The 14,808-nt window shown below is 34.5% G+C and overlaps 1 protein-coding gene across 1 annotated transcript; it reads left to right on the forward strand.

The window, feature by feature from the left end:
• Positions 1–201: 201 nt before the first annotated feature.
• Positions 202–13,795, forward strand: LOC126681052 (nuclear pore complex protein NUP107). Its single transcript, XM_050376426.2, has 24 exons — positions 202–429; positions 582–955; positions 1,683–1,752; positions 2,170–2,285; positions 3,165–3,196; positions 3,316–3,441; positions 4,460–4,618; positions 4,736–4,828; positions 4,912–5,079; positions 5,478–5,576; positions 6,209–6,444; positions 6,554–6,611; positions 6,943–7,031; positions 7,202–7,333; positions 7,798–7,920; positions 8,431–8,529; positions 8,639–8,827; positions 9,823–9,994; positions 10,086–10,242; positions 10,393–10,595; positions 11,662–11,803; positions 12,176–12,336; positions 12,515–12,631; positions 13,342–13,795. Exons 1-24 carry the CDS (start codon positions 347–349, stop codon positions 13,405–13,407), a joined length of 3,264 nt encoding a protein of 1,087 aa, XP_050232383.1. The 5' UTR covers positions 202–346; the 3' UTR covers positions 13,408–13,795.
• The last annotated feature ends 1,013 nt before the right edge of the window (positions 13,796–14,808 follow it).

The following is a 14,808-nucleotide window of genomic DNA, read 5'->3' on the forward strand; positions in this document are numbered from 1 at the left end:
CATCAGGAAAAAAATTTATAAAAGAGAGAATGAATTACTAAAAAGTGAAAAAAATTATTTGTAAAATTAAAAAAAAAATAGTTAGAACAGTAAAAAAAATATAATGTAAAGTTGTGTAGCATACGAAATTCCCTCTTATTTGAATTTCTTGGGACCCATATAAAAAAAGAACAAAACGCAGCGTTTTGCTGTTTCTTCCAGTTCTAGCTTGCTGTAACTGTAGTGTTGTACGCGTAGGGTTTTAGCTACTTCAAAAAGCGCGCTCAAAAACCATAAAAATCCAGCTTCAACTTCATCAAATTCTAGGGATTATTTTGCTCAACTTTCATAGACTCCACAAAAGATAATGGACATTGAAATGGAATCTTCTCCTCCCAGCTATTTCGACCCCGAAGACCTCACATCAAGAGAACAATTTCGCCGTTACGGGTAACATTTTCTGTTAGGGTTTGATACTACTTTGATTTTTTAATTAAATCTTTTATATTAGGCATTGCAAATTAATTGTTAGTCAGTTAAGTAATTCTTAATCCCCAGCGATTTTAATTATTCATGTTACGATTTTACATGATCTGCATCAGGAAACGGTATTCCACAAGTGTATCTCCGCACCGAGACGATTACGTGCCTAAGCTCAAAGATGGGAGGTTGTTATATGAGGGGCAGAGTATACATAGTCCTACTAATGCTGCACTTCTTCTTGAGAATATTAAACAAGAGGCTGATAGTATTGATACTGATCAATTTGAAAGTACACCGCATTCAAGGACGGCATCTAAAAGAAGATCGTATATTGATAGTCGTGGTATTTATGAGGGTGACTTTGGTGTTGATTCGATACGACGGCTTGGTAGTGAGTCGCTTAAAGCTTGTAAGATTGAGGATGAGTCGGTGACTGATAGCGGAGAGATGATTTTTGGGTTATTTGCTTCGCTTCTTGATTCTGCTATTCAAGGTACCTGAAAAAATATTTGTCTGTAAATTTTGAAGTAGTGTTGATTCAGGAAGCCACTTTTATAGGGTTTTAACTATTTCCTAATCTATGGTGTCACTTGCTTGTTCCATAGGTTATATTTACTCAGTTTATGTATACTTACGCACGTTTGGATTGAGGTATTTTGGAGGAAAAAATCCATGAATTTTGCACAATCCATAGATTTCACCATTTGGTACGAAAAAATAGCATGAGAACCCACAGATTGTGAAAACCCATCATCCCTCAAAATCCCACCTCCTAGGTGTGAAGTTGAAATCCATTAGTTTTTATGAATGATGCATTGTGTTAAGATTTAACTATTCCAAATATATCCCTATAAATCGATGAATTTTATATTCAATCTAAATTATGGAATTTATAAATCAACAAATTTCACATTCTATTGATTTAAATCCATGAATCTAGTTAAATTGATGGATTTAAAAAACCCTCACTCCAACGGTGCCTTAGTTTCTTTTGTTTTTCTTACCACACTCTTTTGGTCAGTTATGTCTGGGGAGAGAGGGGAACGTCACAGGCATAAGTTTATATTATCTAAAAATACTTAATCTTTAGAAAAATATTGCAGTTTTTCATATTCTTATCACTGTTATAGTATTTGTTTTACTTATCTTCTGTTCAAATTCCGAGGAACTGGTTATGATGTATAAACCTCCATCTCCATATATTCTTTTATTTTATGCAGGGTTGATGCCTATCCCTGACTTGATCTTAAGATTTGAGAAATCATGCAGGAATGTGTCAGAGTCAATCAGGTACACATACTCTCATATCCTATCGAGAAAATTTACAAATTTCATTCATCTAATATGTTTAAATTTCCCGAGTCAACATTAACCTCTACAATGCTGATGGCCCTGCTGTAAGAGTAAGTTTTGTAGATATACAGAAATTTGTTTTTGCCGTCCACTTCTTCAGCCATTTGATCTGGACATAGTAAATTTGATCTCGTAATCCCCTTATCATCTGACAATTATTGATTTAATATTTTACCCGTGACTGAAGTATAGACGAATTTTTTTTTGGGCCCCATCTATCAGCTGTAATTGATCTTTTCATAAGGTTTTTGGTTATAAAAGATGTCATGCATTATATGGTTAGTTTCTAATTAAACTATGTAGGATTAGTCTCTTGAGTGTTAATCTGATACAATGCTGGGCATGGCTCTTTAGGTACGGACACAACATACGGCATGGAGCTGTAGAAGACAAACTGATGAGACAGAAGGCTCAACTTCTACTTGATGAGGCCGCTACCTGGTCTCTTTTGTGGTACATATACGGGAAAGGCAAACAATCTTAATCCTCTAAAACTTTCCTTGTTGCAATTGATCAGAAAGGATTTGTAGTATTTTATCATTTCATGAGTGGACTTTTTTTTTCTAAGAAAGGTGCCGTTTTATAGTGTAAATATCATTCAACTTAAATGTTCATGCATATTCTTAGATATGTCTCTATGTACACACGTAGACATTTAAAGCGAGAGAACATTTAGTTTTTTTGGGTCCAGAGCTTAGATGATAGTTGGCATTCAGTATTGAGCATGCAGAAGTATGAATAGGTGAATGTGTGTATTTTACATTCTTGATTTTTCAAAAATGTGCATACTTATGGTGTTGATAAAATCTGTAAAGCCGTTTCCTCATCCGTTCGTTATCAAACAGGGAAAACAAAAATGCAGTTAATTGAATAGGTATGCCTAAAATAGTATTATTTTCTTTCTTAGAGTTAAGCAGCGCTTTAGATTTTAAAATGAAAACTGGTTTGGCTTTAAACACACCTTCTCCTGCAATTTCTACTTACTTCTAAGGATAATGCCTTCATATCAAGCATAATCATGTTTAAAATGCATGCAGTGGTATTACTTGCTGGCTCTATATTCTTTATATTTTTTACAAAATCTTTATTCTCTTTTAGGTCAGAAAACATTATCCAATGTTTTGTTGCTGAACCACAGAGTGATATTGTTCACAATACAAGAAATTAATCTTTTCTTATTTGAACTTTACATTGCTTATTTGTTTTATTTCGATTGTCCTAGTCTTAAGATTTGTGTTTCCACCAAATCTTACCATGTTCGGCCTTTGATTTGTAATGATTTGTCATTATTTTAATATTTGTGTTTCTACCAAAATTTAGCTTGTAATGAGTTGTCATACTTCTTGCAGAGTCAGAGGAAATCCCTGACGAGCTTATTATGGTATTTTCTTCTCCTTTCCATGTGTTGTTCTACTCGTAACTCATCTAAGGCATAAATATGGACTTTTTATATCATTCAGAGGGTTTATTCTCATTTAAGTCTAATTTGTCTTACTTCAGTCACCCTCGACATCACATTTAGAGGCTTGCCAGTCTGTTGTGAAGGATCTTACTGCACAGTTATGCATCAGAGTAGTTCAGTGGCTTGAAGGATTAGCCTCTAAAGCCCTTGATTTGGAAAGCAAGGTGATTAGCTTTCAAACTTGGGTTTTTTTTTACTTTGGTTTGTTAGGATTAACTTGTACATTAAGCATTAATGTCTATTGTAACTTCATAGACTGCCAAGATAGTTTTGCTTGACCTATTGTGGTGGAATTATGGCAAGTAGCTTCATACGACTTAAGCAAGTATGTGAAACTAGCACTCGAATTTACGGGTTAAATTAGGGTAGGTAACAAAGAGGCAATTTGCACATTGCACGTTAGAACTTGTCAACATGGAGTAATTGGAAGAGTTCATGCATCACTTTTGAACATAAATGGTAAATCAGTTCTTAATATAGTTGAGACTGATTTCAAGTTGATGCTTATGGCTGAATTAATTATGAGGTGCATAGTACTATCATTTCCTGTTCATAAACATGGTTTTAAATAACAGCTGCGCTTTATGGAATATTGTCTTCCCGCTACAGTTAGTTAACCCCATTATAAAACATGTGTCCTGTACAATAATTTCATATTGGAAACAGCTATCACGGCCATCTTTTAACCATAACTGCCATTATTGGACTGTTACCATTACTGTAAGTGTAACAACCTTTATATCTGTGTCCATTTGTGGGATGATTTGTGCATATTAGATAGAGAAGAAAATACTTAATACCAGTGTTTGCCAACCCTTCGCATCGTAGCTTTGCTTCATGATATTAATTTGCTTTATGACTTATAAATTAATGCATGTAGATGGAATTCATCCTTTTTTTTTCACATTGACCGACTTCTTTCCTTGTAACTCTTGCATGCCCCCCACTACCCACTACCCGCTACCCCCACCTATCACCTCAACAATCACAAACTGATACAAAAAACATTTTCTTGGAGATCATCTCAATAAGCTAGTGTTCTCTACATTGATTTTTAATAACCCATTAGTTTTGTGAATGAGTTTGACAGTTGAAATTTGCATTAAATGTTCATTTTGAATGTACTGAAAATTCTACAGCTATATCAAATGTATTTGACATGTATTTTTAGTAATGATGCAGGTTCGGGGATCTCATGTTGGTACCTATCTTCCCAATTCTGGAATTTGGCACCATACTCAGCGGCTTTTGAAGAAGGATGCCTCCAGCACAAATATTGTTCACCACCTGGATTTTGATGCTCCAACACGTGAACATGCTCATCAGCTTCCGGATGATAAAGTATTCATGTCTAACTTCTTAGGGATCTTAGTATCCCTGTTTTGATTTCTTATATTTATCTGCTTACACAATATGGGCCCTACAAATACCTAAATCACAATTCTCATAACTATGCAGAAACAAGACGAGTCTCTTTTGGAGGATGTCTGGACTCTGTTAAGGGCAGGAAGACTGGATGAGGCATGCGACCTTTGCCGCTCTGCTGGACAGGTATTAAATTAGTAGTTTGAAAATGTGAATTATTTCATTTTTGTTTCATCTTATCCATTTCTGATATGCTCCTTTTGTTGTAGCCATGGAGAGCTGCAACTTTGTGTCCTTTTGGAGGATTGGACTTAGCTCCTTCTATGGAAGCCCTCATGAAAAATGGGAAGAGTAGAACCCTTCAGGCTGTTGAATTAGAAAGTGGTATTGGTCATCAATGGCGTCTTTGGAAGTGGGCATCATATTGTGCATCAGAGGTAAAGATTAAGTTTCAATGGAGAGAATCAAACCCTTTCCCGTGACCTTACAATTGAACAAAAAATCTTAATAAATACTCTCTTTTGCTTTTTTTTTTTCATACATTACATGATACACTTCTTTACTGCATGCTATTTTCTGCATGTAATGCTTTAATTGGCTTCTCTGAGGAAATTTTAAGTGCACTTTTCTGTTTATGCCTTTTTGTTTTTGTTGAAGCAGCAATTAAAATTTCTTGTATTTATACCGGAAAAGCTATACATGTGTAGAGACTCACAATTTATTTACCTTTATAGAATGATCTGTACAAGTTTGAGATGTTAATTTTCCTTACTGATAAGTATTTTTATTCTACATTCTTAGAATTGACTACTTTGTCCTCTTATTGATTTTGAAGAAAATTGCAGAGCAAAATGGTGGAAAATATGAAGTAGCTGTATATGCAGCACAATGCAGTAATTTGAATCGCATGCTTCCTATTTGCACAGACTGGGAGGTATCTTTTTTTTTTTTTTAGATATATGTTGCTCTTGATGCAAAATTCTGAACATATTCTTCTCTCCCACACCTGCTTTAATTTGACTGTATTTTATCACGTATGTTATGATGGCAAGTCGTCACACAACCTTAGAATTGATTCTGTATGACTGAAAGGTCACAGGTTTTGGGTCGTAGAAATGGCATTCCTGCAAAAAAGTAGGGGTAAAGCCATGTTATCAAGAGCTCTCACCAGACCTTGGATGACCAGGATGTTGAATATTATTGTGGTGGTATTTAAAATTGTTGTGGTCTTGTGACAGCTGTTATGTTTTTGTATCATCCATCTGGATGCTGTCTCTAGTTGCATTCAGATGGTAAAGTAACCAGAGTGCTGCTTCTAATTAGCTTTTATTTGGTGATGGCTATTTTATATTCAATCCTGATCCAAAAATAGTAGCCAGTGGGTTAACAATATGAATGAATTGCCATCCGCTACTATCTTGTCTTTGATGCTTCGGTTTATTGCTTAAAATTTATGTCTGCCTAACTGTTTACGGTTCCTGCTAATTTCTTTCTTTTTCTTTTCTTTGATTTTAACCCTTTCTCTTCTGAAAACGTCTTGAAATTGTATGCTTCATATACCTACAGTCAGCCTGCTGGGCAATGGCAAAGTCTTGGCTTGATGTTCAAGTAGATTTAGAGCTGGCTCGTTCACAACCTGGGAGAATGGAACAGCTCAAAAACTCTGGATATTCTCTTGATGGAAGTCCTGGACAAATTGATAATGCATCTCAGACTTCTTTTGGACCAGAAACTTGGCCACTGCAAGTTCTGAACCAGCAACCACGAAGTCTTTCTGCTTTTCTTCAGAAACTCCACTCGGGGTACGTTTGCAGTCTTCTATTTCAATATCGTCCCTGTGCAGTCTTTTATGAGTTTATTTACTTGGATTGTTTTAAAATGCTATATATTTTCCTTTCCTGCATGATTCAGTGAAATGGTCAATGAAGCTGTCACTCGAGCAAGCAAGGAGCAGCAACGGAAAATTGAGGTTCTATCTTTGCAAATGAATTTAGTATACTTACATATGGATTTGCAGTTCAGAGTTGTTACTCGAACATAATGCATGATCTATTGTACTGAGCCCTTCTTCTGATGCTTTTCAAAAGTAATTTTACAACATATACGTTATGCATCATTCGCAGAATACGGTGCTGCCCCTTCCCCTAGGAGTAAAATGAATAATACCAACCTTCAAGTTTCTTATATGTGTAACCTCATGCTAGTTTAAATTTACCCTATTCATTAAGGAATGGAAACATTTGTGATCTTTCTCATTTGATTTTATTCTATTTCCCATCAAACTACACATCATTTGCTAGATGGATCTAATGTCGTGTGACATCCCACACTTACTGGACCTGATCTGGTCATGGATAGCACCTTCAGAAGATAATCAAAGTATCTTCAGGTACTGTATTGGGATTGCTTAAATTGATTTCTTTTCATGCATATCTAGCAACAGCCAGGCAGGAAAATGTGTTCCTGTTTTTTTTTGGTTGTTTTTTGTCCATTACAAATTTGTAGTTTAACTAGTTCTAAGTTTTTGACTTCTTGAATTGCGAACTATTTTGATGGCAGGCCTCATGGTGATCCTCAAATGATCCGTTTTGGTGCTCACTTAGTGCTTGTGCTTAGGCGTTTACTTGCCGATGACTTGAAGGATTCTTTCAACGAGAAGCTTATGAATGTTGGTGATCTTATTCTACACATGTAAGTACTCTGTTTCACAATCTTAGAAAGACATCATGCAGGAAATTCACATTGTATTCTAAGTAGATTAAAGGTCTTTAAGTCTTGGTGAAGATCCCTACGGAACAAGGACGGAGGGGAGAGACTGAGATTCATACATTTTTTAATCACACCATACACCCTCATCAGGCTTTGGATGTATAGATGATGTATACATCTTACGTATCTACTGCTCCAGGAGTTGAGCGAGTGTTGTAGTTCACCCATGGGAAAGATTCACATAAGTGCCCAAGTCGCTCACTCACATCCATCCATAAAGCTTTGCACAAATTGAACATGTGTAGCTTATAGAGCCGTGGCTCTAGAAGCTAATCATGTTATGTTTATAATTTCATGTATATGTTTTGTTTTCAAAATAAGGCTTCTGTACTGGGTTGTCAAAGTTGATCTGTACATAACCTTTTGTAGGAAAATCCAAATTTCAGGTATGTGATGTTTCTTTTCTCAAAGCAACATGAGGAGTTAGTCGGAATTTATGCATCTCAGCTTGCACGGCATCGTTGCGTTGACCTTTTTGTTCACATGATGGAACTAAGAATAAATAGCAGGTCAGTTATTGGTTATCAATGTTGTATTAAATGGGAACCAGACAAGACACAAGTTGTTTATTTTCTTTATTTATATTTGTATTACTACATTGATTTGACGTATGTTGGTAAACAACCAAATCTTGTATAACAGGAGAAACTCAATCATTAGGTATTTATTGCCAGATTATCTGGCAAGTTGTGAACTTAGTTGATTCGTACTCTCCATTTAAAAGTGTTGTAAACAGCCTTGCTGAAGATTTTGTCTGACTAAGCCATAAGAGTAATTAGTTGAGAGCACAATTCTGAATGAAATTTCTTTTTGTTCAAGAAGATTATCCTTGATTTCTAGCCTTCTGTGTATGCAAAATCTTACTTGTTGAGATCAATAGAGTCCCTTCTACTTGTAACCTTATTTTTTGGGATGGATGTCAAAGTGTAACAAAGCTCTTGATCTATTATCTTGGTCAGACCCCGTTTTTCCTAAGAATGATGATTTTCTAATTTTTACCCTTTATTTCTGATAAACAGTGTGCATGTTAAGTACAAAATTTTCCTCTCTGCATTGGAGTACTTACAATTTTCTTCCGAGGATGATTCAAAAGGCAGTTTTGAAGAAATCATTGAGAGGTACTTAGGTGTTGGAAAAGTACTCTTTTAAATCCTGAGAAGAGCAAGTGCAGACTATTATGATTTCATTGTATTATTGGCGTTTAAATGGCTTATTATGCTGCAACAGGATTCTGTCAAGGTCTCGGGAAATCAAAGTTGGGAAATACGATAAGTCATCAGAGGTTTCTGAGCAGCACCGTTTACAGAGCCTTCAAAAAGCAATGGTGATCCAATGGCTCTGCTTTACACCACCCTCCACAATTAACAATGTTAAAGATATTAGTTTCAAGCTTCTTTGGCGGGCATTGATGCACAGGTAATAGAATTTGTAGCAGAATATAAGAGTTTTTCACGATCGATGTTTCTTCCTCGAACCATAATTTTTTTCTTGCTGTTAATGAGGACCTATAAAGCACAGAAATGTGTTTCAAATAGAGTTTGTAAGTTCCCGAAATGTTTCGGAAACTGAAATTCATGAAATATGAAGCTCGACGTTTTGGGCGTGTCTATAATTATTAATAGAAAAACACGATTCAAAAGAAAAAATTAAACTTAATTACACAGATCTACAATAAGCGGATTTCTTTTTATTTGTTCTCGATCAAATTCAAGTTTCTCTATTTTTTCTCCTCTTTATATTATTCAAGCAATAACAATTGCTAATACTAAATCCGAACAAATGATCTTACTATTTTTAATACGTACTTACTGTAATTGCATAATTATTGATGATATTTAATTGAATATATACTTTTTTTTATTTAAAATCTATAAATATATCTTTATATTTATTATATTTATAAATATACCCCTATATTTTATTATTTACTCATTTTTCCAATGTTTCTATATCTTTTATTTCTGAGAAATTGTGTTTTCCGTATTCGTTTCCATAAGTGAGGATCATGGCGTTGAACTTCTTGATTTTGACTTGTAAATTTCTTTTGCTATGTTGTATTGGGTATTATGATAGAAAACGAGCGCTATAAAGTTATTCAACTGTTGGTGCCCCAAACTCTTCGTTTTATGAAGCTTGAGCAAACAATGTTTTGCACAGCCTTCCTGCTGTTTTTATGCTGTAATTTTTTCAGTGACTCAAACTTTCTAGTCATAAAGGGGCGACACACTGTTGTCCGAGGCTTGTGTTTGAGATGAAATTTAAGGCTTTTGTTTCTGCTCTCTCTGTTTGCGCCTGTTTGTATTTCTTGTGTAGTTAATATTAAGGCTTTTGGTTTTGCTCTCTCTTTGCCTTTCTGGCCCTTCTTATTTTGTGTTCTTTGTTCTGAAATTAAGTGTTGTTTCTTTCTATAGCAACATACTTTTCAGAGAATTTTCTCTGATATCTATGTGGAGAGTGCCATCAATGCCTATAGGGGCACATGCATTGCTTAGTTTACTTGCTGAACCACTGAAGCAGCTTTCCGATATACCTGATACCCTTGAAGATTATGTTTCTGAGAATCTCAGAGAATTTCAAGACTGGGTATGCAGCATGTTAATTTTTCCATATTGTTCTGTTCTCTCTTTTTGTATTGACATTTGCTTTTCCATTTTTATACTCATGTATTTCTTAGAGCGAATACTACTCCTGTGATGCAACATACCGCAACTGGCTCAAAATTGATTTGGAGAACGCAGAGGTTCCAGTCCATGAACTCTCAATGGAGGAAAAACAGAGATCTATTACAGCAGCCAAGGAAACATTGAGATCATCTTTATCATTGCTATTAAGTAAGTGAATATGACCATTCTTTTTTTGCTTGCTCATGACATTCAATAGTGTGGACTTAGGATTGGCAATTGCATCCCCTCATATCCTGATCAATTTTGAGTAGTTACTGATTAATTATTGCGATCTGATATCCTTGCTTCACATTGCAGGGAAAGACAACCCTTGGTTGACTTCTGTTGTAGATCATGCATACGAATCAGCAGAACCATTATTTCTTGAGCTGCATGCTACTGCTATGCTCTGCCTGCCTTCGGGTGAATGTATGTGTCCAGATGCTACCATTTGTACTGCATTAGTGAGTGCTCTTTACTCGTCAGTGAGCGAGGAGACTGTCTTACACCGCCAGTTAATGGTATGTTCTTCGATATTTTTTTATTTACATGTTAAAACAAAGAAGTATTTAAGACTTTCATATATTTAGCTGAGGTATCTGATAACTAGTTTCATGTGTTAGTTGCTGATAATTCTCAATTAAACTTTTCCATAAATAAGTAATGAGCTTGTCACGGATGTCTTATTTCTAGATTCAGTTTATATATTCTTAGAGATCATACTTGGCAAGTTGAGGTGTGAGCATTTAGATTATCTTGTGTAAAACAGTGGCTAAATTTTAATCCCAATTCCTAAGAAGAGAATTTTTCTGTGACAAAATTAGAATTTAAAGGCAAATACAGTTTATTGTTTCTGTGTAACTCCATGTTTTTAATTAGATTCTGGTATTTTGCCAATTAATGATATGTTTTTGAATAATTTGTTTTATTTACATGTCAAAGTAAATAAGAAAGTATATAAGACTTTCATATATCTAGATGTAGAATATCTGATGACTACTTTCATGCATTTATATCTTAATTAATTGATTTCACAAAAAACTATGAGCTGGTCTTGGATGTCTTATTTCTTGATTCAGTTTTTATATTCTCATAAATCATTCCTTGTAGGGTGAGGTGAGTACCTTCGATTACATTCCTTTGTAAAACTGTGGGTAAACTTTACATCCATGTCATTAAGACAAGAACTTTTCTGCGACAAAATTAGAATTTAAAGGAATTTACAGTTTGTTGCTTCTTTGAAATTCCATTGTATAATTAGATTTCTAGTAGTTAGTTGCTTGGCGTAGAAATTGTTGATTGATGCAATGTTTATGCCGACCTTTGTGTGTAGGAAGGTGGTTGATGAATGTATTGTGGGGGAGGAATTAGGTGGTTAGGAGTTGGGGTGTTGTGGAATTATCTGTGTTTATATTCTTTAAACTGTATCTTTTCTACATACTTCATAGAGTCTTCAACACAAAAGTTTAACTAGTGAACAAAAACAGTAGAAAGACATGTCCATTTGGGATCTTGGAATGAAGTTGATCTTTTCAGTTCTCTTAGCTGTAGTTTGCCTTTGCTTATGGCCTAAATTTTGTTAACTAGGTGAATGTTGCCATTTCACCAAGGGACAATTACTGCATTGAGGTTGTTCTTCGCTGTTTGGCAGTAGAGGGCGATGGACTTGGGTTACACCAAGCTGATGATGGTGGTATTCTTGGTACTGTCATAGCAGCTGGATTTAAAGGTAAAAAATATTATATCATCTATAGTTCTGGTCCAGTTTTGTTGGTTGCCTTTGTGGGATCGAGTTTGAATAATGTAAATGAAATTTGTAATTTGTTTTATGTACATTTTTGTGGATGATTTCTCAAGAGATCATCAGTATCTTTTATTTTGTTGATAGTGCTACACTATAAAAATATTAAAATAACATAATTTTTTCCACCTGTTATAATGGGAAAAGAGCCGCTGGTAATTGGAAAATATTTAAAAGGATATCCAATACAAAAACTGAAGCTACGTTTACATAAGGGATCTTCAAGGCATAAAAATTTGTTTGAGAGGACGTCAATGATGTTTTAGTGGTGCTGATTTTATTTAACTATATCAAATGCAGGGGAGCTTGTGCGGTTCCAAGCAGGAGTTACGATGGAAATTTCCAGATTAGATGCTTGGTATTCAATTGCAGAGGGATCTTTGGAAGAACCGGCTACATATATAGTACAGGGACTATGTCGTAGATGTTGTCTTCCTGAAATAATTCTTCGATGTATGCAGGTAATGGTCTTCTTTGCAAATAGGAAATGGGTCTTGTGTGTATTGTAGTAGACTAGTAGTTTTCACATGATTTAATTTTGTATGGGTTTAGCTTTTGATAGTTCTCTTGTTTGTCACAGATTGAATAAATGTATACAGTATATTTGGTAGTGCAATTAACAGTATTGCCATTCTGCAGGTTTCTATTGCATTAATGGAGGCCGGTAATCCACCAGAAAACCATGATGATTTGATTGAACTCGTTGCTAGCTCGGAAGCTGGGTTCCTCCATTTGTTTAGTCAGCAACAATTACAGGTAAGTTGATGATTAGTTTGATTATTAGCTAATTGCAGGCAAATATTTCCTTTTCAGATATCTATATTCATCTTATATATGCATGAAACCAATATCAGCAGCAATAACTATTTAAGAACACATACGACTGCCAATATCAGGAGGATTTGTAGCTGATCTTTCTTGACTTTACGTAATATTATTTTGCAGTGCAAGTGTAGATGCTAAGAATGTCATCATATAAGATAGGGTTAATTGCAAAACAAATCATGAATTTTAACATGTTCTGCAATTACAACACCAACTTTAAATTTTGGCGATGTCAGATACAAATTATTATTTTTTTGCAATTTAGAGCACCGAGCAATTTTCCGATAAAAGATACTGATGGGGATGCTGGAAAAGTGTATATTCTGGTGTGCATATGAATATTTTTTTATAAGAAAATTGTTCGATACTCTGATTGTAAAAATTGACAGTTAGTGTTTGCCATTGCCAAAATTTAAAGTCAGTGCTGTAATTCAACCCTATGAAATTCTGTTCGAAAAGGATTCTTTAAGTAATTTTATCGTGCATCTTTTTAGTAAATGAAATTAAATCACGAATTTCAGTGTGTTTTGTGCTGCTTTCTCTGTTCCTTTTTTTTTCTCTTAATAATAGGTAGCATATAATGCAGTATTTTTGGTCAATTTGCTCCAGCTGATGTTATTCAACTGCCTTTTCATGTACAGGAGTTTCTGCTGTTTGAGCGAGAATATTCAGTATGCAAAATGGAGCTCGAAGAGGAAATCTCGTAAACCTGCACTCGATAGAACAGTATTGCTGTGCTATTATTGCACCAAAATTCAATGGATTGCAACAACTCAGATACTCGTCACTGGTAATCTATACTCCGAGAGCCGTAAAGAGTTGTGTGGTGGAAGAGCCAACTGAGATCCAATGGAGCTTACATTACCTGAAAGTCAGATCTCATAGAGGTTAAATTATTACATTCCATCAATGCCTTGATCCCTCTTCTCTGGCCAATTATCAGCCAAAATTCCTCCGAGCTGTAATTGTTTTTTAATTATTATTGTTGTATATTATTTCTAAATTTATTAGATTTAGAAAGCCGACTAATTTGGAGCTGATATTGTTAATGGTTTCTGCAATTTTTGTTTTGTTGAGTTGCTTAATTTTTCATAATGATTGGATTCCCTCAAATAAGATTGGATATCGTCAAAATAGAGTAAAAGTAAAAGATTAAAACATTTTTATGTAGAAAATGAAATATAGAAATCTGTCAAATAGCCATGCAGTTTGGAAAAAAAAAGTTCCAAAACATATTCAAACTCGAACACAAGAAAAAAAATTATATTAAAAAAGGTTTAATGGATAATTGTATAGTGGATTTACTAAACTAGATCACTTTAAATATTTAATTATTACTATTTTAATTAGCTTTAATCACCAAAAAATACTCCCATATTTTAGTCCTTTTTCAGTCTCATTCTGACGTTATAATTTTGTCCAATTTATTTAAATTCGCACCTTTGGGTTCCAATTTACCATCAAATATTAAATTGATCTTTTTTTCATTTGGAAAAAGTTCAAATAAGTCATTCATTTTCAACTTTTTTTGTGAAAAGGAGTTCAAATTAGTACTATACAAAAGTTTCTATGAATTTTTTTTGAACAAAGGATCAACGCGCCCCCTAAACTTGTAAACGGGGTCATCTAGTCCAATTTATACTTTTTTTAGCAACTAACCCCAAAACTCTTTATTTTTGGGTCAAATAACCCCATAATTTATATTTTTATTTTAAAAAACAGATTTAGTATAATTATATCGCAACAATTAGGGAAGTATCTAATTATTTTTTCGCATCCCTCACCTCCAATTTGTATTTTACGCGTTTTGAAAATACAATTATGGGGTTATTTGACCCGAAAATGAAGAGTTTTTGGGGTTAGTTGCTCAAAAATATATAAATTGGGTTAGATGACCCCGTGACACAAGTTTAGGGGGCGCGTTGACCCTTTGTTCAATTGTTTTTGAGTGGAAAAGAGTTCAATTTGATTTTAAGGGTGGAATCGGAGATCAAAGCTGCGAATTTGGGTTAATTGGACAAAATCACAATATCGGGGTGCAATTAAAAAGGGGGCTGAAAGGTAGAGAATTTTTTGGTGATTAAGCTTTTTAATTATTATTTAATCAT

This window comes from Mercurialis annua, linkage group LG5, assembly GCF_937616625.2.
Source record: "Mercurialis annua linkage group LG5, ddMerAnnu1.2, whole genome shotgun sequence".
Taxonomy (NCBI): Eukaryota; Viridiplantae; Streptophyta; class Magnoliopsida; order Malpighiales; family Euphorbiaceae; genus Mercurialis; species Mercurialis annua.